Raw genomic sequence first — 20,547 nt, 5'->3', positions numbered from 1 at the left:
CCCCATTATTCAGCTGTTTGTTGACCCATTAGGCATTACTGCCACTGGTTGTTTTCCATCAAGTCTGAAAGGCTGAAAGTTTGAAGCTAGCAGGAGCGTTATCAGGAGTTAAGTCTTTGCCCAGCCTGGGAATGGACAGCCAAGGCCAGTAATGTAGTCATGGCAACCAGGGAGATATCGGCTGGGAAAAGTTCCAACAGCCTTCTGTTTGTGTCTGTCTAAGTTTTGCTTTCAGAGAGAGATGTTCTGTCTAGAGGGGGGGGGAAGCTACTTGTAACTGCTACAAGCCTTAATGTCCGAGTAAAAAGGACTCTTAACAAGATCTATTGCTTCTGTGATGTTTCTTGACCATTTTACTTCCAAAAGTAATGTGTGCTGTCACGCAACAACCGCACACATCAACAGGGTTATGGGCCCAGATCCAGCATGCGTTACAAAGGAGTAAGTGGCTGGTCTGAACGGCAGACGGAGAACCAGAGGGCAGCTTGATTGATTGTGCCAGACAGAGGTGAGCGAACATGGCTGTAAACATGTCTGGAGGCTTGCCGATGGAGAAACTTACAGAAAAGAATTACGCCAGCTGGAAGCTGAGGATGCGTGCTTTCCTGATAACAGAGGATTTATTTGACGTTATTGAAGCCCCCCCACCGGCGGCACCGACCGCGGCCTGGAAGCGCAGAGATGAGAAGGCACAGGCATTTATTATCTTGGCTCTATCCGACTCTCAACTGATGTACGTGAGCGGTGCACCGTCAGCCAGAAGAATGTGGGACGCGTTGCAGGATTTGTCCCAGGAGTGGCAGCGGAGACAAGAGGCGCAAATAGCAGAGCCGAAGGAAGCTGGCAGAAGCAAGCAGGCTAACTACCAGGAGCAGCAACGGCTGAAAACTTGTTATTTCTGTGGAGCACGTGGGCACGTTCAAAGAGACTGTGCAGTCAAGCAAAGAAACAGACGGAGGCTGGAAGCAGAGCAGTGTGAACTTTGTCAGCGCAGAAAAACCTCAGATTACAATGGACTGGGTGATTGACAGTGGGGCGTCCCATATCCTCGTAAAAGACTTACGTTTAATGCACATGGCAAAAGAGGTGCAGGACTCTGTTTTATTGGCTGATGGTTCGAGGAGAACGGTGAAGGCCCGAGGGACGGTGAGATTTGATAAGATTGGTATACTTTCTGATGTATTGTATGTCCCTGAATTGTCTAATAACATTTTGTCTGTGAGAAAATTAACCGGAATTGGGTTTAAAGTGTTGTTTGACAAAGGCAAATGTTTTGTGCAAAAAGGAGGCGAAGTTGTCTGCAGGGGATTTATGACACAAGGGCTGTTTAGAATGTCCATGGGTGTGAAGTGTGTTAATGACTTGAGTTTAATGGAGCGGAAAGTGAATGACAGTCAGGGCTGTAAACAGACTGCTGTTGAACCGCCGGCAGTTTTCACTACCCAGATGGAGGAGCCTTACATGGAACTTAAGGAACCAGTATCATTTAAACAAATCAGGCTGATGCCTGAGGCAGAGCAGCACAAGTGGCAGCAGGCCATGCAGGAAGAATTGAAAGCCATGGAACAGAATGGCACGTGGACGTTAGTAAAGCTTCCCATGGGTAAAAAGGCCATAGGTTGCAGATGGGTGTTTAAGAAGAAGAAAGCAAGTTCCGGGGAAGTACAGAGGTACAGGGCACGTTTGGTAGCCAAGGGATTCACCCAGCAGCATGGGACAGATTATGATGCTGTTTTCGCCCCGGTTGTGAAACATGAGTCCATTCGTGTGCTGCTGAAGCTAGCAGCGATGCAGAACATGAGCGTAAATCACTACGATATAGGGACGGCATTCCTGCATGGTGATTTAAGAGAGGAGATATATATGGAGCTGCCTCCGGGTTCTGTGTCAAAGGACGGGTTTGTATGTAAACTGCATAAATCAATATATGGACTGCGGCAAAGTGCACGCTGCTGGGATGAGAAATTGGACAGAGTGTTGCAGGGAATGGGATTCCAAAGATGCAAGGCAGATCCATGTGTGTATGTAAAGAGACGGGACGAAAACCACGTTCTGTGCAGTTTATGTTGATGACATCATGTATATTTATCATGAGCAGCAAGAGGAACGGGAATTTAATGAGCAACTGGGCAGGCAGGTGGACACAAAGAATTTGGGGCCTGTTACACACTATTTAGGCACGGACATTGTGCGTGAAGCAGACGGGAGCATAACATTGAGTCAGGAAAGTAAAATAAATCAGATCATAGAAGAATGCAACATGACAGAATGCAATGTTGTGAAGACTCCAATGGTCATAGCATTTCAACAGAACGTACAAGAGACGCCTTGTACAGAACCTGAGAAGTACAGGCGTATAATAGGGAAATTACAATATTTGGTGAAGGTGTCTCGCCCAGACGTTTGTAATGCCGTCAGCATTTTAAGCCGGAAAGTAGAGCATCCATCAGAGGCTGACTGGCAGGGAGTTAAAAGGGTAGTGCGTTATCTGAAAGGCAAGAAGACAAAGAGTCTGGTTTTGTCAGGAGCAAAGACAGGAGGTCTTGAATGTTTTGTGGATGCAGATCATGCAGGGGAGCTGAGCAGTCGTAAGTCAACCTCTGGCATAGTTGTGATGTGGTACGGGTCTTGCATTGACTGGAGCAGCAAGAAACAAAATGTGGTTGCCACCTCAAGTGCAGAAGCAGAGTATGTGGCTCTATCCCATGCCTGCAATGAGCTGCAATGGTTCACAATGCTCATGCAGGATATAGGCATTGAGATACAACAACCGATCACTGTATATGAAGACAATCAGGCCTGCATCAAAATAGCTAAATCAGAGGCTCATACTAAAAGAACAAAACATATCAGTGTCAGATACTTTCACGTAAGGGATTGTGTGCAGCAGGGGTTTGTTAACCTGACATTTTGTGACACTAACAACATGGTGGCTGACATCATGACCAAGCCTTTGTGTGAGGAGAAATTTGGTAAAATGGTGACAAGGCTTGGAATGAGTTGAAGTGCAATGCTAATAAAGTTTTAAGCTGTGTGAACTGTAAACTGGAAATGAAAAGTATGCTGCAATGTATTGAGATGTATTACTGGATGCATGTATGTATACCTTTGAATTGTAGAAATGTATTGTTGTAATGTTTTTTTTTTTCAGACATGATGAAAAAAGGAAACCTGTTGACCCATTAGGCATTACTGCCACTGGTTGTTTTCCATCAAGTCTGAAAGGCTGAAAGTTTGAAGCTAGCAGGAGCGTTATCAGGAGTTAAGTCTTTGCCCAGCCTGGGAATGGACAGCCAAGGCCAGTAATGTAGTCATGGCAACCAGGGAGATATCAGCTGGGAAAAGTTCCAACAGCCTTCTGTTTGTGTCTGTCTAAGTTTTGCTTTCGGAGAGAGATGTTCTGTCTAGAGGGGGGGAAGCTACTTGTAACTGCTACAAGCCTTAATGTCCAAGTAAAAAGGACTCTTAAAAAGATCTATTGCCTCTGTGATGTTTCTTGACTATTTTACTTCCAAAAGTAACGTGTGCTGTCACGCAACAACCGCACACATCAGCATTACATTACTTTGCCAAAGTAGAAAAATAATTAAGTCCTGTTAATATGTTTCTCCTACACTTAACCCTCAAGATAAGTCTCTAGGGAAAAGTATAAAGAGCTGTATTTTGCTGTTTCCTGAACCGTTTATGACTTTGGAAACTATTCACAAAGAACTTAAAATGTACATTTTTTGCAAAGGTTGGGATGATGGAATATCTTGCTACTGTTACATTAATTACAGCTAATTACTGATAGTAGTACAGACAATGTGGTACAAACAGAATGTATATATATATATATAACCGTTCAAACGGTGGCAAATTAACATTTTACCTAGACTGTTGTAAAATAGCGTTCCATTAGGTTTATGGGATACTTCATTGTCAGTGTAATTGTAGAACCACCTAAACTATGTTTATATTCAGACTGTTGTATTCTCCATGTTAGATGCTAGCCCTGGCATTTGTCTGGCAAAAGAGGACATTCTAGTATTTTAATTTAAGAGCATTTTTAATCTGCTCATCAGCTCACGTGCCGCTTCCCAGCCAGTCTGGAACAGATATCGAAAATACAGCTATGATTGGTTTGTGGTTACATTTTCATGTAACTAAGGGAACACAAAGGAACTGGTAAGATGGGGACTGTTTCACACAAAGCAGAAAGTTTTAGTTCTTCTATTCCTAGTCAAAATGTTCCCTGAAAACCTGATATAACATCACTTTAAATGCAAATGGAAAATGAATGCAGACAAATTCACATGGCTGAAAGGCAATGCTCACAGTTTATTTTCTAGTTTAGGGAACAGAAACACCTAGAACGCTAACCAGGAAGAAATATCTTTTGCTAAGTAGACCATGAGCTGGCACTAGGATCACGTGCATCCAACTAATCTTGCAATTAAATCAGCACACTCAGTTTTTGTTTGTTACAATTTCCCTGACCGTATTCATTTTGCTAATGGATGATTCAGCCAAGCTTAAGTAAGCAAATGTTACCTGACATACTAACCACAGAATGGACAACATGATTCATAGTCATCTTTCACATTTTTGTAGGGTTCCCAGGTGTCAATCCAGAGATCACACCTGTACTTTTAAAGAAATCTGAAGCTGTAAGAATACGTAGGTGGCCTGGCCCATCAGCCTCTTTCCTTTGCCCATCTTCCTTGCCTGTCAACAGCAACCAGTGCAGTTTGGAGGCAGGGACCTGTCCATTTTATTCCACTTCCAGCACTTACTATTTAATGGGCACTTAAAAAGCAGAGACATGTTTCACACTGTGTTCATCAAGATAAAAGAGCTCCTTATAATTAAACAGAAGGCAGTTCCTAATAAAACTGTGAACACATTCCATGCACATGCAACTAAATATTTAAACAGTACTAGTTATGCTATGGAACATTTGGCAAATAATTTATTTTGAATAAAGCTATGAGCACGTTGACAGTCAGGACCAGAACACAGAAGTTAAATTTCTGCAGAATTTAAAGAAAATCTTTTCCTGCAGAAGAATTTAAGGTATTCATTCAAAATCTTCCCCAAGTCTCAAAAAGATTACAGCCTCATAGCTAAGTACATGGAAAGGTTTAAATTTAAAAGGGTAGAGAATGCAAACCTAGGAAGCATGACTTAAAACCAATGCTATCATATGTCAGAAGACTTTAATTGAGAATATGCAGCATGGCACAATTAGCTGAACCAATCACTGACTATTTCCTGTATTTTAAAAACACATAGGGATAAATATTGAAAGGGCAAACATAACATTGATTTTAGGAAGTAACACTCGGATTACTATATGTTGCACTTTATTCTGAGACTTATAGGCAACTCCAATGACATTTAGTGCACTTATACACGCCCAGTTTCTTGCCCTTTGGCCCACCTATATGGCACAATACAACGTATGTTCCAATACGAACTGTTTAAAAACAGTACAAGAAGAGATAAAGAAAAAATGAATAGTTTTTTTAAATTCCATATCAAGCAAATTATAAATATGCAAGACAAATCAACTCAAAACCAGGATTTATTGTGTTTTCCTTTTGTTAGTTATCAAAACTATAAAAAGCATATAAATCAATATTTATAAAATATGCCAATACTACTGTTTAGTTACACAACCATGATACTTTTTTTTTTTTTTTGGTGCAAAGCAAAACAAAGTGGAATGTGGGTGATGCTCATTAATTTCTTTCTTCGTCTTGAATCAAATGCTCATAACACACTGTATGAACTGCAAAAAAGAAAGAAGCACGAATATGTTATGTACAGTGTATTATCACACTCCTGCAATGTTCTGCAGTAAGATGCCTATAGTGTAAAGGATGCTGGTGGAGCGCCTCTGAACATTCCATGAAAGCCATTTCATCCATTATTGACTGTCTTTTGCTATGAGAGTATTGGACATGTTCATGTGGACCACAGTTCTACAGGCCTAGCTGTTGCCCTATGAGAACTGGAACTGCACTACTGAATATGCTCCAGAAAGCCCTGCTACACAAACCATGGTCATAGCAAACATATGTGGCATCCTCAGCTAAATGCTTCCCTGCTCTACAGCATACATATGCATAGCAGCACACTAATTTTTGAAGTGATAGCCTTGATCTCATCTCTGTCTTGAGAGGATGGGCTGTACCTGCAAAGGGTCCCAGGTACAGGTCGAAAACAGTGTCTGAAACCTTGAAGAGTTGCTGCCAATCACTATAGACCAGGGATGGAAAACCTTTGGCCCTCCAGATGTTGCTAAAACTGAACTCTCATCAGCCAGCTAGCATGACCAATTGTCTGGGATGATGGGAGTTGTAGTTCAGCAGCAATCAGCTATGTTAGCTGGGATTAATGAGAGTGGAGTCCAGCAACATCTAGAAGGCCACAGGTTCTCCATACCTGGTGTAGACAATAGCAAGGTAGACCATTGAATGATCTGAGACTGAACGAGGCAGCTTCTCAGGCTTCTATAGGCTACAAATGGTGCTCCAAGTTCCGGGGGGAAAGGACAAGCAATTCAGGCCTGAAGCCCATAGCTTAAATAGATGCAATGGATTGCAACTTTCAAGGAAAATATAGATTATATATCTAAAGAGAGAGAGAGATGAAGTTCACTTACATCATCATACTGGAAGTTCACCACTCCCTGTTGGGCTGCATCTCGTCTTCGGAAACTATCTGCAAAAGTAGTACAAAAGAATCATATGAGGACAGAAGCCAGAATGCACAAAAGCGCTATCAAAATAGCTACTATTGCCAAATACAAGCATGAGGCACACACAGCAATTCAAGTTGTCCACTATGAAACTGTCTACCAGTCTGCTATTAAGCAACACATTCTGTGGATTAAAAAAAAAAGCTGTTGCAAATTTCTTATAAGCCAACTCCTTTTTTGCGCAGGAAAGGGGTTTAAAGGGTTTTCACAAACTTGGTACATCCAAAAGGCCTTTTTCCTTAGAGCTGTGTAGGGCAACTTTGGGTTCCTTGGTCAATACCAGGATCGTCTGAAAACAAATTCCCTCACCCACCAGCTTTGCACCAGAATACAATGCTGTCTCTTCACCCGGGTTTGGAGGCGGTCCTCTTGCAACGCCTATTGGCAGATTTGGATCCCCGGATTACCGCGAAGGTTGCTTCGTTTTGTGTTGTGGCCATGGCCCGCAGGAAGGAATTAACGAGCTCTTTGTAATCAACTTTTAGCGCTGTTAACTGTCTTAACCTCGGTGACCTTGATTTAATTTTTAACCCTTATTGTTTTTGTTTCCCTTTTAACATTTTGCTGTCACTTTCGCTATATTCTTTTGTATTCTGGTACTTTTGCTGGTCATGGACCGAAATAAATTTATTCATTCACAATGCTGTCTCTTGAGGGAGAAACTATTCACATGCTCTATTAGACAGGAAGCTTTATTGCAGAAAACAAACACAAGAGATAAAAATGTAGGAATGCAAGCTTCTGCATGTTGGCAAAAAATAATATTTGAAAGCACAGGGGGTAGGATGGGGGATACCTGCACTGGATTTCAGGGTGGTAATGGATTACACACTGCAAATGAGTCAGCAGTATGATGCAACTGCAAAAATGGCTAATGCAATGGAAGTGATTGCTCCAACTTACTCTGCACTGCTCAGACTTCATCTGGAGTACAGTGTGTTTAGTGCTGGATGCTGCACTTTAAGGAGGATATAGGCAAAGTGAAATGGATTCAGAGGAGAGCAATGAAGATAGCTGGGGATACTGAAATCATGTCCAATGAGGAAAGGTTGAAGGAACTTGGTATGTTTAGCCTTTGGAGAGAAGACTTCCTTCCAAATAGAGGGACATGATAGCACTCTTTAAATACATGAAGGGCTGTTGCATATAGGGCAAAAGCTTCTTCTCTGCTTACCCAGAGGCGGATTAGATCTAATCAGCTTAAGTTACAGGAGGGTAGAGTTTGGATGAAAAAGCAGTAACAGAACCAACTACCTAGCGGGGGTGGTGGTGCACTTCCTCACTGGAGGTCTTCAAGCAGAGGCTGGTTAGCCATCTACTGGGGATGCTCTAGCTCAGGATTGCCTGAACCAAGCAAGGTGGGCTACAAGGCCGCCTCCAACTCTAGAATTCTAGGGTTCTTAAAAAAGAGTCTGAATTTATTAGGAGAAATAAAAAAGTATCAGTAACAGTAAAGCCATGAACTAAAACAACAAATACCAGTGAGAGCTCTGAGTTTAATACAGCAGGCAATGTAGTCATCAAACGTAATCTTTCCACGAGTGCTGTATCGTTTTGAAATTCCACTGATGGCTTGGGGGCTCAACCTAAATCCTAGATGAAAGAAATACAGAAAAGAGACTCAAGAGCCAGACAAGTCCATCTTCCTTAATATAATGATTTTTTAATTATATTTTCACAAATACATGCAATTTTATGTGCCCTTTATCCCAAGATGTGCATTTTCTGTTCACACTGCTTGGCTGGAGAACTGCATTGCAAAATTCAGGGACATGTAAATTTGAAAAAAATGAAATGGACTGCCCCCAAGTCGATTCCGACTTATGGCGACCCTATGAATAGAGTATTCATGGTAAGCGGTATTCAGAGGGGGTTTACCATTGCATCCCTCTGAGGCTGAGAGGCAGTGACTGGCCCAAGGTCACCCAGTGAGCTTTATGGCTGTGTGGGGATTCAAACCCTGGTCTCTCAGGTCATAGTCCAACACATTAACCACTACACGATGAAAGGATGGCTGTATTTTGGTTCTGGCATTGTTTCAGAAAGTGTGAGTTAGGTTGGTCCGCTTTTGAATGCAAATTAGATAAGATTTCTCTATCCTGTGGGGAGGGACCCCTCAAAACAGTCCAATGAGAACCCAGAATACTGGACAACTGCTGGCGGGGGGGGGAGAGACATGGAAAACTAGAGAGGAGAGGGAATGAAATATCCTGGAAGAGGGTGTTGCGGGCTTGCATCCTGAATAAGAGAACTCCACCTGCAACATTTTGTTGCAGTCCCCACTTGAGGGTTTTTTCTCCCACTGCGCTTTTCACTGGTGATCAACAAGGGCATGCACTCCACCAAGAACAATGGGTACATAACCACCCAATCATATTAAGCAGAGTGGAATATAGCTTCTACTGATTGGTCCAGTGGCAACCAATTCCCAGCTGGTGTAAAGTTTCACAACTCACCCATAGAGGTCAAAGCCTTCTGAAGCTCCTGAGAATCAACTGTACCACTGCGGTCACTGTCTACATTCATGAAGTGTTGCCTCCAGCCATTCAGCACTGCCCAGAGCTCCTTAAATTCATTAAAGCCCAATGTGCCAGACATGTCTCTCTGCATGGTGACTAAGGATCATGTAGCTTCAATAACAAAATAAATATTCTTCAATTCAACTGCATCAGCTTCAGAGCATCAGCCATGATTTCTCTATGGAAGGATTATAGTTCTGCCCTCTTTGGCAGACTTCACTCCAGGACTTGCCTTTTTAGTCAAAGAATTCTGAATTAGATTTATTTTTTTAACGGAAAGGAGGCAAAGCGACACTGCCAAGAAAGACAAATGCCAACATGTATTATATTTAGAGACTACACCATGGATGGGGACCCTGTGGCCCTCCAGATGTAGGTCTCATAATTCCACATCTTACCTAAGCTGGCTGGGGCTGATGGAAACTGGAGTCCAGCAACATCTGGGGGTGGTACCAGGATGTCCACCCCTGATTGACAAATATTTGCAAGCAAATTCTCAACTAGGAATAAGAAACCATGAAATCATGTCTAAGGGCCACTTTTATATGTCAGTGATTTTATATCTGGAAAGTCCTAAAGTGGCCCAAACGAAACGCTTAACTAGCATATTTGTAAACTCCCCTCCCCACCCCCAGGTAAGAAATTGTTTCAGCCATCAGAACATCCTCCATTCATCTCAATAAGGTCAAAACCAGATACAGAAAGGATACATCAAGCATGGAGATCATGAGCCTGCACGTCTCTAGGTTGAAAGCTGTTCAAGAGAAAAAAAGACAATTCAAGCAGCAGTCAGTAGAAAGAAAGTCCAGAGTCAGAGTGCATTATTTATCCAAATGCTTTCCTCACCCACCAATAGTAGTTTGGAGGCGGAGGAGGAAAGTATGAACAGATTCCTAAACAATCATTCAAAAATATACTCCGACTGTATATTAATTCCTCAATATTGGCTTCACTTCAAATATTTCAATATGCTAAAATAGGGGAGGGAAAAGCTTACAAAAATCAATGCAAGAGAGCAAGTCGCAACTTGCAATAACCTAGTAAGTATTGGAAGACTGATGGGCTGTGGCAAATGAACAACCTGGTGCTTGTAACAAATATCGTCTGTCTGTCTAACCCTTTTAAAAAGCCACCTCAGTCACCAGCTATCATTACATCTTGTGTTGGTAACTTGTAAGTTCACTTGCGACTTGTGAGAAATAGAACTTTGTCAATTCTGAACCTACTATCAACCGATTTGATTTGGCAAAAAGATGTTCTAGTGTGACAGGGGAAGTGTTGTATCCATGATCTCAGTATTCACCATTTCATCAGTCATTCATCATGTCACCCATTAACTTTCTTTTTTCTAAACTAAACCCCCCTAGGGATGGTGCTCTAAACCCTTGATGGTTGTTTATAATAAGGAAAATAATTAAAACAGCCTGAAGTCATGCACAAATAAATTACACATTCTATAAAAAGATCTAGAATTCGTAAGTTAGAATTCCAACATACAATAAGTATTTGGTTGTTCTTAGTTGGTAAATGATAGCTTAACTACTAAACAAACAGAAAAAAATGGAATTATTTTAACTATCTTTTGGAGACTTGGGTTTTTAAAACATTGAAGAGTCTTATGGAAAGTCTGATTCTACTCATTCAGGCCTGAACAAAGACAATAGTTTCCTCTCCTAATGAACCCAAAGTAGGATGACTGTGGTCACCAACAATTGTTAACACAAATGGCCACCGTGTTTCTTCCCCAGGAAAGCTCACCTGGTGCCACGTGGCCATTTTGCAAAGATATTTTTATTGTCACCAACTTCTGGATAGCAGCAATATTTGTTTGTTTTGTTGCTGGCTACTGGTCTTCATCCCATGGATATTTTGTGCTGTTTTAAAGAATTTTTTCTTTGGATGAACACTTTTAAATGTTATATTTCTATTCTTTCATTGAATGTTTAAATTTATTTCATATTTTGAATTTTAGTATTGTAAATCTCTTTGGGACACCTCTGGATGTGCGAAACAATATATAAATATAATTCACTGAACTTGAACCCATTTCTGCTCAGAATTCTTGAACTCTACTTTTTGTACTTTGTGGCCATTTGAACCCATTGCTTACATTTATTTTTCTGCCCCTACATCCATGTGTAAATATAGCTGCCCACTGAGGACAATACTGAGGACATATGCCTGATGAAATGGATTCTAATCCATGAAAACCTGTGCCATAATAAACTTGTTAATTCTGAAGGTGCCACAAGACTCTTTTGCTGCAACAAGACTAAACGCAGCTAGCTAGTGAGGTTTTTAAGCCTGGTCAACTTACGTTTATATGCACCCGCAATTCCTGACTGGGTCAGACATCTTTGAAGCTCATCAGCATCTATTTGACCATCCTTTGGAAAACAGAAAGTCATCACTCCAGTTTTACTTATTCTGTGCCCAGACCTTACCATCTTTGCTAGCCACCAGCAAACGATTACTAAATTTCTCAAAACAAGACACCTTTGAGATAATAGGCACGCCATGGAAAGAGGTGACCATGCTAGGATACAGAAAATGGGGGGCTAGTCAGACATCATGCCAAAGCCATGGTTTGGCATTGCAGGAACAAGTGTGTGCACCTCCCCATCACATGGCAATTAGTAACTTCTGATCCTGGCTTACAGCAACCTTTTGTATACAGTAGTTCTACACAGGATATCCTCATAGATGCAAAGTAAGTGAGCACAAATGCTTGTTTTCCTGTTTGGACAAAATAGCAAAGTATGGGTTTGTGACAAACAACTATCAAGTTCCTAATCAACACGTGTAAGGGAAGGGGGAAGAGGGAATGCTCCTAAGGATTGTGCCTCCTCATTCATAATACCAATCTGGCATTACCTCCAAGATCTAGTATAGCTCTCCACTGTGCCTGTCTTTTTATAATGGCCAATATTGTCAGTTCAAATACAGATTTTAGCTTCATCCTCTAAAATGCAGTCAAACTAGATCCAGAAGGAGGAATTGTTTTTTATATCTTCATTTCCCATGGTTTTCATATGTGTGAATTGGGCCTGCATGAGCCCCAATCTCACACACTGCTCCCCCACCCCCTTTTATGGTTGGGAGAACGTCAGAAGTGTTCTTAAACAAGTGTTTTTAAACAAGCCACATTTTTCTATGATGTTGGAATTCAGAGAACTCTGGTTTTTTGTGAAACTACAGTTTAAACTAGCCTTCCCCAACCTGGTGTCCACCAGATGATGTTGGACACCAACTCTCATCAGCCTCAGCCAGCATGGCCAATGGGCAAAGATGATGGGCGTTGAAGTCCAATAACATCTGAAAGACACTGAGTTGGGGAAGGCTGGTTTAAATAAATAACCATTCTCCAAGTTCAGACATTCAATGGAAGTGTAGTTTGTTTAAAAACAGATGTTCAATATTCCAATCTCCTCTTTGCGGCCACACAAGAGGAGGGGAAGAAAGCATGAGTCTTGTTTGTTTTGCAGGAAATTATAGTTTCTCTGTACATCCAAACTGACCCTTATAGTTAATTTAAAAATATACTGCCAACTAAGATAAAATAATAAGCACCCTTATCAGGAGTGGAGTGGTGTAGTGAAGGGGAAATGCAGGTAGTGCATCTCCAAAGAAAGAAAGAAAGATAGAAAGAAAGAAAGAAAAGAAAACAAGAAAAAGAAATCAGAGGAGAAGCAAAGTTGTCATCTATTGGACCACCAGGATAATTGACAGATCTTCCTTGATCTAACGCATGACATAATATCAAGGATTTTGATTTTTACTATTGTTTCTGACAGATTAGCACAGAGGAAACCAGAGAATGAGGAAAATAATCAAGCAGAGCCTAGGTACTTCTTTGATGTGGTTCCTACTTCACACTAGCAGTTTAAATAGGAACTCTTCTCTGCAAGATGGTTTGCATTTCTAACTAATATCTAAACATTGTGTTTCAGCTGGATGAAGAGCTTTTGTTAAAAATCAATGTGTTTTACAAGTTGCACCTATGCAATCAGAAAACTTCATAGCTGATCACTGACATGAACACGACTTCCCAGCTAAAGGCCAATGGCTTAACCACTTTGCCATCCATTGCTAGCTCACTATTCAACACTCCTCATAAACTAAGAATTATACTATGTACTGCTACTTTGTGGGTGATCACCATAGATGTCTGCATTTTTGGACTCTCCTCGGCATGGCGTATCATGGTGTGCTCCCGTACTTCAAAATTTACCACTACACTACTGCTTGTAGGATGCTATACCTATACAAATTAAACTGATGAAGTAGAAGGACTGCAGGATCTTTTTAGGAAAGATTATGTCATGGCGCTGGCAACAGCATAAACTAGGTGTTGCATATAGTAAAGATGGGTTAAAGGGCAGCAATAAAACGAACACCTTGCATTTGTTGTGTAAAGGTGGAGTGTATGTGCCGAGGGAACCATACCTGCCCAGCCACTGCAGCAAAATAGCCATATAAAGGATCTTGAGCCTGACCAGGAAATGCTGGTCCTCCAGGAGCACTCCCATACTAGAAATAAAAATTAAAGGAATTAAATCAAGGCATTTTCACCATAGTTTTAGCCGACGTGCATGCATGTTTGCTCAAAAGCAAGCCCTGCTGTGTTCATTGGGAACTTCAGTCTTAAGATATGCAAAGCTTATTCTTAAACCTTCTAGCAATCCTCGTTCCAAGGACTATTCCTAACAGCAGTTTTGATAGGCTGACAGTCAAACTTGAACTTGTTGCAAGTTCAGGTCTGACAAGTACCAAACAATATTTTAAATCATTAAAAACCAGATCACTGATTTAGATCACTGATTCAAGTCATGCTTCTCATTGGTACTTTGTAGAATTCATGGACAATGATGCATACTAAGTTAATTAATCTGATCAGTAAAACATGTTGCATTTCCAACTACACAGGCATTCACAGTAACTAGGAGAGTGTATTTTTGCATAAATTGGGTGGGGCAATCATATACCCACTTAATGCAATCATATACCCACTTACCTGGGAGTAAGCCCTCTTAAACTTAATAAAGCTTACGTCTGAGTAAAGATGGATAGGATTGCACTGTGAAACAGTTGCACTTAGTCACTGTTGATATTCTTATTATTATCAATGGGACTTAGAAGTTGTGACTCTGTTCATAGGGTTTAATGAATGCTGAAGAAAGTTAAAGAGAAAGGCACAAAAGCAGGACTACAGCTGAACGTCAAAAAGACTAAAGTAAGGACAACAGAAGATTTATGTAGCTTTAAAGTTGACAATGAGGACATTGAACTTGTCAAGGATTATCAATACCTCGGCACAGTCATTAACCAAAATGGAGACAATAGTCAAGAAATCAGAAGAAGGCTAGGACTGGGCAGGGCAGCTATGAGAGAACTGGAAAAGGTCCTCAAATGCAAAGATGTATCACTGAACACTAAAGTCAGGATCATTCAGACCATGGTATTCCCGATTTCTATGGATGGATGTGAAAGTTGGACAGTGAAAAAAGTGGATAAGAGAAAAATCAGCTCATTTGAAATGTGGTGTTGGAGGAGAGCTTTGCGGATACCATTGACCTCAAAAAAGACAAATAACTGGGAGTCAGAACAAGTTAAACCAGAACTATCACTAGAAGCTAAAATGGTGAAACTGAGGTTATCCTGCTTTGGACACATAATAAGAAGACATGATTCACTAGGAAAGACAATAATGCTGGGAAAAACAGAAGGGAGTAGAAAAAGAGGAAGACCAAACAAGAGAGAGATTGATTCCATAAAGGCCTGAACTGACAAGATCTGAACAGGGTGGTTCATGACAGATGCTGCTGGAGGTGGCCGATTCACAGGGTCGCCATAAGTCGTAATCGACTTTAAAGCACATACCAACAACAAACAGAAGTTGTGACTAACTTGTCCCATTGTTTTCCATGGGATGTAAACTCAACTGACCCTTTTTCCTCTGTGACTTTTCTTCTATGGTAAAATGTCAGCATAAACACAGGAAACGGCACTATGAACAAGGCTGCCCTCTCCTCTTTCAAATGTCATTATTGCCCTTCTGTTTTATTTTTTCCATCATTCGCCTGCCTTGCCCCATTCCCACCCCAGGAACACAGGGTGGCTCACAATGCAAAATGTTTGCACATCGGGAATTATGGGCCCAAAACTTTCTAGAAGCAAAGGTTCATAGTTACTGGGCAAAGGTGTTTGTTTATAGCATGACAACAAGGAAATATCCTTGTATGCATAGAGTAAATATTGACTCAGAACTGTGTATATCACACAGCATAAAGGACATAAAAACAGATGCATACAAAAAATTACTGATGTGGGCACAGTGGAGGACTCTCACTTCACCTGGGCCCAGGGGCTAGATCACATTACCTGTGATCAGTCTCTAGTCTTAGGTACCAAGTCCGTAACAAGCAATTTGGTAAGAGACATAGCACATATTTATAAATGCTTGCCCTCAAACAGCTCTTCCCATGGGTATTAAACAGAAAGGCAGACATCTACAATTAGTTTTAATTAAGAGATTATATTAAAAAATCTGGATTAAATTAAATATGAATATATGCATATGAAACCTACACATAAAAAGTAAAAATGTACAATATTGTGTATTTTCCAGTGTTTTAGAGAGACTGTTGCTTCAATGCATCCTGCAATGCTTGGTGGTTTCTTACAAAAGGCAGATTATGTTACCACTCCACAGTTCAAGGGTCACCCAAGGAAGTGGAAATGCAAAAGGAAGCCATTCCCTCGCGAATACAGTGAAAAGTAAACACATTATGCCGAGTAATTATTCCAGCTCTACGGTCTCCAACAATACAAGAAGCTTTTCCCACTCCTTGCTTGGTGCTTTTTAGAGCCACACCCCAAACTGCAGAATCCATTTATCCTTCCTCCATCAGAAAGCAAGAGCGGCACAGTAGTTAGAGTGTCTGACTGGGACCAGAGAAACCTAGGTTCACATCCCCAGTCAACCATAGAAGCTTACTGATGGACATGAGCAAGTCACTCTCTCTCGGTCTCACCAAGCTCACCGGTAGTTGTGCAATGGAGGAGGAATGTGGGGAGAACATAAGAAGAGATGTTGAATCAGGCCAAAGGGCCACTGAGTTCAGAATCCTGTTTGGGGAAGGGCTGTAGCTCAGTGGCGGAACGTCTGCTTTGCATGCTGAAGGTCCCAGGTTCAATCCCCGGCAGCTCCAGGTGGGGTTGGGAGAAACTGCCTGAAACCCTGGAGAGCAGCTGCCAGTCAGTGTAGGCGATACTGAGCTAGATGGATCAAGGATCTGACTTGGTATAAGAGAGGTTCTTGTCTTTTCACACTGGCCAACCAGGCGCCTGTGGGAGTGGAGCTCTGGTACTGCGTTCACAGTAGGAGCAACAATGTCATCTGCCAAGGCCGTGTTTGCCAGTGGAAGTTGGGAGGACAGGTCTGGCTTGGTGCAGGACCTCTGTTAGGTAGGCTAGGCTCAGACAATAACTGGCCCAAGGTCACAGAGAGTAAACTTCATAGCTGATTGAGGATGTAAATCTAAGACTCCCCAGCCAAAGTCCAACATTGCACCACCCTTTGCCAACTCACTCATTCATGATTTTCAGACAAAACGAATAAAATGGGTAGTACGCTCTTTGACGTAGTATACACAATGCAGAGCTAGCCAATGTGGTGCACTTCAGAAGTCGCTGGACTCCAACACCCATCAGCCCCAGCCAGCGTGGCCAATGGCCAGGGACGAGGAGAGCTGTAGTCCAACCATGTCTGGAGGACACCACGTTGACTACTCCTGATATAATGGATCCACACAGGTGCCTGAATTTCTGGACTCTTCTCAAGGGGGCATGGCTAAGGGAGCTGTCATAATAAGCTCCTGTGCTTCAGAATTGACCACTGCACCACTGGTCACAGGGCTACTGCAAAGATTGCATGGGACCGCAATACCTGGTGGAACGCCTCTCCCAATATGAACCTACCCGTACACTACGCTCAACATCTAAGGCCCTCCTCCGAGTACCATCCCATCGAGAGGCTCGGAAGGTGATGACTAGAACCAGGGCCTTTTCAGTAGTGGCCCCCGAACTGTGGAACAGTCTCCCTGATGAGGTGCGCCTGGCGCCGACGCTACTATCTTTTCGGCGCCAGGTGAAAACCTTTTTATACTCCCAGGCATTTTAAAGTGTATTTTAAACAGCATTTCCGTATTTTGGATGTTGTTTGGTTTGTTATTGTTTTTATTATTATTATTATTATTTATTGTATTTATTGTATTTATATATTGTGCTTGTTTTTATCTTTTTGTACACCGCCCAGAGAGCCTTCGGGCTTAGGGCGGTATATAAATTAAACTAAATAAATAATAAATAAATAAATAAATAAAATGGCTGGGGAGGAGAGCCTTGCACCCACCCTAAGCTCTTTGGGGAAAATGCAGTATGAAAAAAAGAGAAGAAAATCAGTTAGGAGTTACAGTGTGACACATGCCACACCACGCCACCTTGCAATACTTTACTGCAGGGTTGTATGATCTGGCCAACCCTGGTGGGCCACTCTGACACAGTGGCACTAGGTGACTAATTTTTCCTTTGTAGTCCAAGCCAACCAAGGCTTGAAGGTACCACCTATCAGCTGATAGGCAGTGACTCCAAGCCTGCTTTCTGCAGGGATCAGCTCCATGACATCAAGCCTGCTGGAGTTCCCCATGCCCTGCTGTGGGCAAGGTCAGCTTTGCTACCACATGCTCCATCAGCTGATCGGGGGGGGGGATAGCAAACCTCCCATGCCAGTGCACAATCCGGAGTGCACTTTAAGGCTCCTGATTGGTTCACTGGCAACCACCTCTCAATGTGCCTCTGAAGTCATATACAATGTCAGGGATGGGGCAAGTGGATGTGGTTTGAGGAAATTGCCTGATGGGCCCAATTGTTGCCAATTGCTGCGCCTAATTAGATCAGTGGGCTGGTGGTTCCCCCACCCCTGCGATACAGAATCACAGCTTTCATCCCTACTTGCCACGCAGGTGGACCAGAAACCAGCTCAGACTGAGCTTGGAACACAAGAGATTGATTGAGTGGGGCCAGGACTCACAGAGGTGCACTTCATCTACCCAAAGCACTCCAGGTCACACCCTATGGGTAACTGCAATTCATAGAACCATCTTGATGGGCCCTTCAAACTGCTGCACATAGTGTCACCTTAGGTGAGGGAAGCAGGCAGAGTGCCAAGTCCCACTGTACACACGCTTTCATTTTGAGCACGCTCATCAAAATCCACACCAGCGTGCCACTTGTCCAAGCATTTACAACAGCCACAGCACACCCATTCTCAGAGGTTGCGTGAATTAGATTTTCGAGCGTCTCGATCCATGCAGCAAGACATACTGCTCGAGTGGAAGTGTCTAGGAGCTCCCCCTCTGCGATCCACGGCAGGGTTGGGAGCCAACACTGCTGCAGATCGTAGAAGGGAGCACTACCCACCCACCCTAAGGAGGGGCCCTTGGTCATGGCCCGACCTGGCCACCCTCTGGTGCTGGCCCCGATTACAGATATTTTCTCCACACCATACCTAGTTTTATACACCTCTATCATGTCCCCCCCTTACTCAACTGTTTTCCAAACTAAAAGGCCCCCAAAAATGTTGTAATCTTTACTCATAGCGGAGTTGCTCCACACCCTCAATAATTTCCATTGCCCTTTTCCAGCTCTACGACATCCTTTTTGAGGTGAGGTGGCCACAACTGTAAACAGTGGGTGGCACTCCACGTTAGTCCTACTCAAAGGAGACCCACTGTAGTTAATAGTTTAAGTTAAGCTCCTTCATTTCAGTGGGTTTCCTCTGGTTAGGCCATCATTGAATACAATCCAGTATTCCAAGCACCATTGAACTATAGGAACATAGAAATCTGCCTTATACTGTACTGACTCAGGCCATTGGTCCATCTAGCTCAGTATTGTCTACACTGATTGGCAGCGGCTCTCCAAGGTTCCAGGCAGAAGCCTCTCCCTGCCCTACCTAAAGATGGCATGAATTTGGGATCATCTGCATGCAAGGCAGATGCTCTACCCCTGAGCTAAGGCCCTTTCCACGATAGATTTGCACAATGGCATTATGATGTCGGCAGCTTTATTTTAGATCCCCAACATGGGATTCGCCCTTTTCGCTCCACTGCTGCCACACACCGTGGTCAACATCTTCCTTGAGCTCTCCACCGAGACCCCGCTTTACGCACACGCGGGACCATAACGGAGGAAGGCCAAGAGACCCGTCCTTCCAAGGTAGGCAACCCAAGAGACCAGGAGCCACCCCCTTGAACGACTGCGCTAGTTCCTGACGATTCCGCCCGTCGCTCCCCGCTTCCACCCTCGCCCTCGCCCAGTTCACTCTGAGCCACGCGTCGGGGAGCGTCCTAAGGCAAGGCGGCTGCGGAAGTACGGAAGGAAACCCGCCCCGACTCTGCGGTCTGTGCAGGCCGGAGGGCCGCGTACCAAGCGCCCAGAGGTCCACCCGTCCCAGGCTTGCTTACCCCGCCCTGGTAGTAGCCGCCTCCAGCGCCGGGATGCCCAGGGTACGCCATGATCGATTCTCAGCAACGCTGCAACACCCGTAGCCTGACCTCTCCGTCTCCGCCGCAACCCGGGGGAAGGCTAGCTCAAACCACTTTCACCAAAAGAGGAGGGGGGAAGAGTTTTTGAGCTGGTCTGTAACGTCTAGAAAGGAGGGAGGCTCTTCAGCGTCTTCCGGCCTTCGCTCTCCCGTTACGTCCTATAAACGTGGGAAAGCTAGACACGTCTTGCGCTCACAGTTTCCCCTCTCTTCCAACAATAATGGTATAAGCCGGACTTCCTCCCGAGGTGTTTCTGTGGAAACTTTCTCTGTGTGACTGAAAGTGCATACAAACTGCAGAACGGCCTTGTTTTGGAGACCGTGGAAAGTACTTACGGATTTGAGGGTTTGTGGGGGATGGAATGGAATAGGAGAAGTGGTGTACCTGTAGGCGGGTTGGAATATATATAGAAGAAATATGCATTGCTCAGTGCAGTTTTTTGCATGTGTACAAAGCGATAAGAACCACTGAGTCCAATGTGACTTTCTCCTAAGCAGGTGAGCATAGAATTGCATCGTTGTGGAGGAATCCAATGCATGCTTACTTGGAAGTGTGGCTCTACTTTCTAATGAAACGTGTTTAACATTGCACCCATGTGTTCCAAAAAGTTGCTGTAATTTCATTTGAGGGACAATGTTTAATAACCTCTTCAATGAGTATTTTTCCTCATCCCTCC

At 43.0% G+C, this 20,547-nt stretch overlaps 1 protein-coding gene across 2 annotated transcripts; it reads right to left on the bottom strand.

Annotated features, from left to right (window-relative positions):
- Window positions 1–4,300: 4,300 nt before the first annotated feature.
- Window positions 4,301–20,092, bottom strand: SRI (sorcin). Of its 2 annotated transcripts, XM_061586763.1 has the most exons (8): window positions 19,791–20,089; window positions 13,711–13,794; window positions 11,582–11,651; window positions 9,975–10,018; window positions 9,202–9,349; window positions 8,225–8,338; window positions 6,650–6,708; window positions 4,301–5,773 (listed from the first exon to the last, which is right to left on the bottom strand). In XM_061586763.1, exons 1-8 carry the CDS (start codon window positions 19,839–19,841, stop codon window positions 5,747–5,749), a joined length of 597 nt encoding a protein of 198 aa, XP_061442747.1. In that variant the 5' UTR covers window positions 19,842–20,089; the 3' UTR covers window positions 4,301–5,746. The 2 variants fall into 2 exon arrangements, with proteins under 2 accessions (XP_061442747.1, XP_061442748.1); XM_061586764.1 differs by lacking the exon at window positions 13,711–13,794 and having other exon boundaries at window positions 19,791–20,092.
- Window positions 20,093–20,547: the final 455 nt, after the last annotated feature.

The sequence above is a fragment of the Rhineura floridana genome, chromosome 10, assembly GCF_030035675.1.
Source record: "Rhineura floridana isolate rRhiFlo1 chromosome 10, rRhiFlo1.hap2, whole genome shotgun sequence".
Lineage (NCBI taxonomy): Eukaryota > Metazoa > Chordata > Lepidosauria > Squamata > Rhineuridae > Rhineura > Rhineura floridana.
This window is presented reverse-complemented; position numbering and strand designations above follow the sequence as displayed.

Coding starts and splice junctions, on each gene's coding strand:
- SRI (XM_061586763.1), bottom strand. CDS start 19,841: ATGGCGTACCCTGGGCATCCCGGCGCTGGAGGCGGCTACTACCAGGGC. Junction 10,019..11,581: donor AATTGCGGGTGCATATAAAC/GTAAGTTGACCA, acceptor TCTCTTGAACAG/CTTTCAACCTAGAGACGTGC. Junction 5,774..6,649: donor TGAACTTCCAGTATGATGAT/GTAAGTGAACTT, acceptor TCTTTTTTGCAG/TTCATACAGTGTGTTATGAG.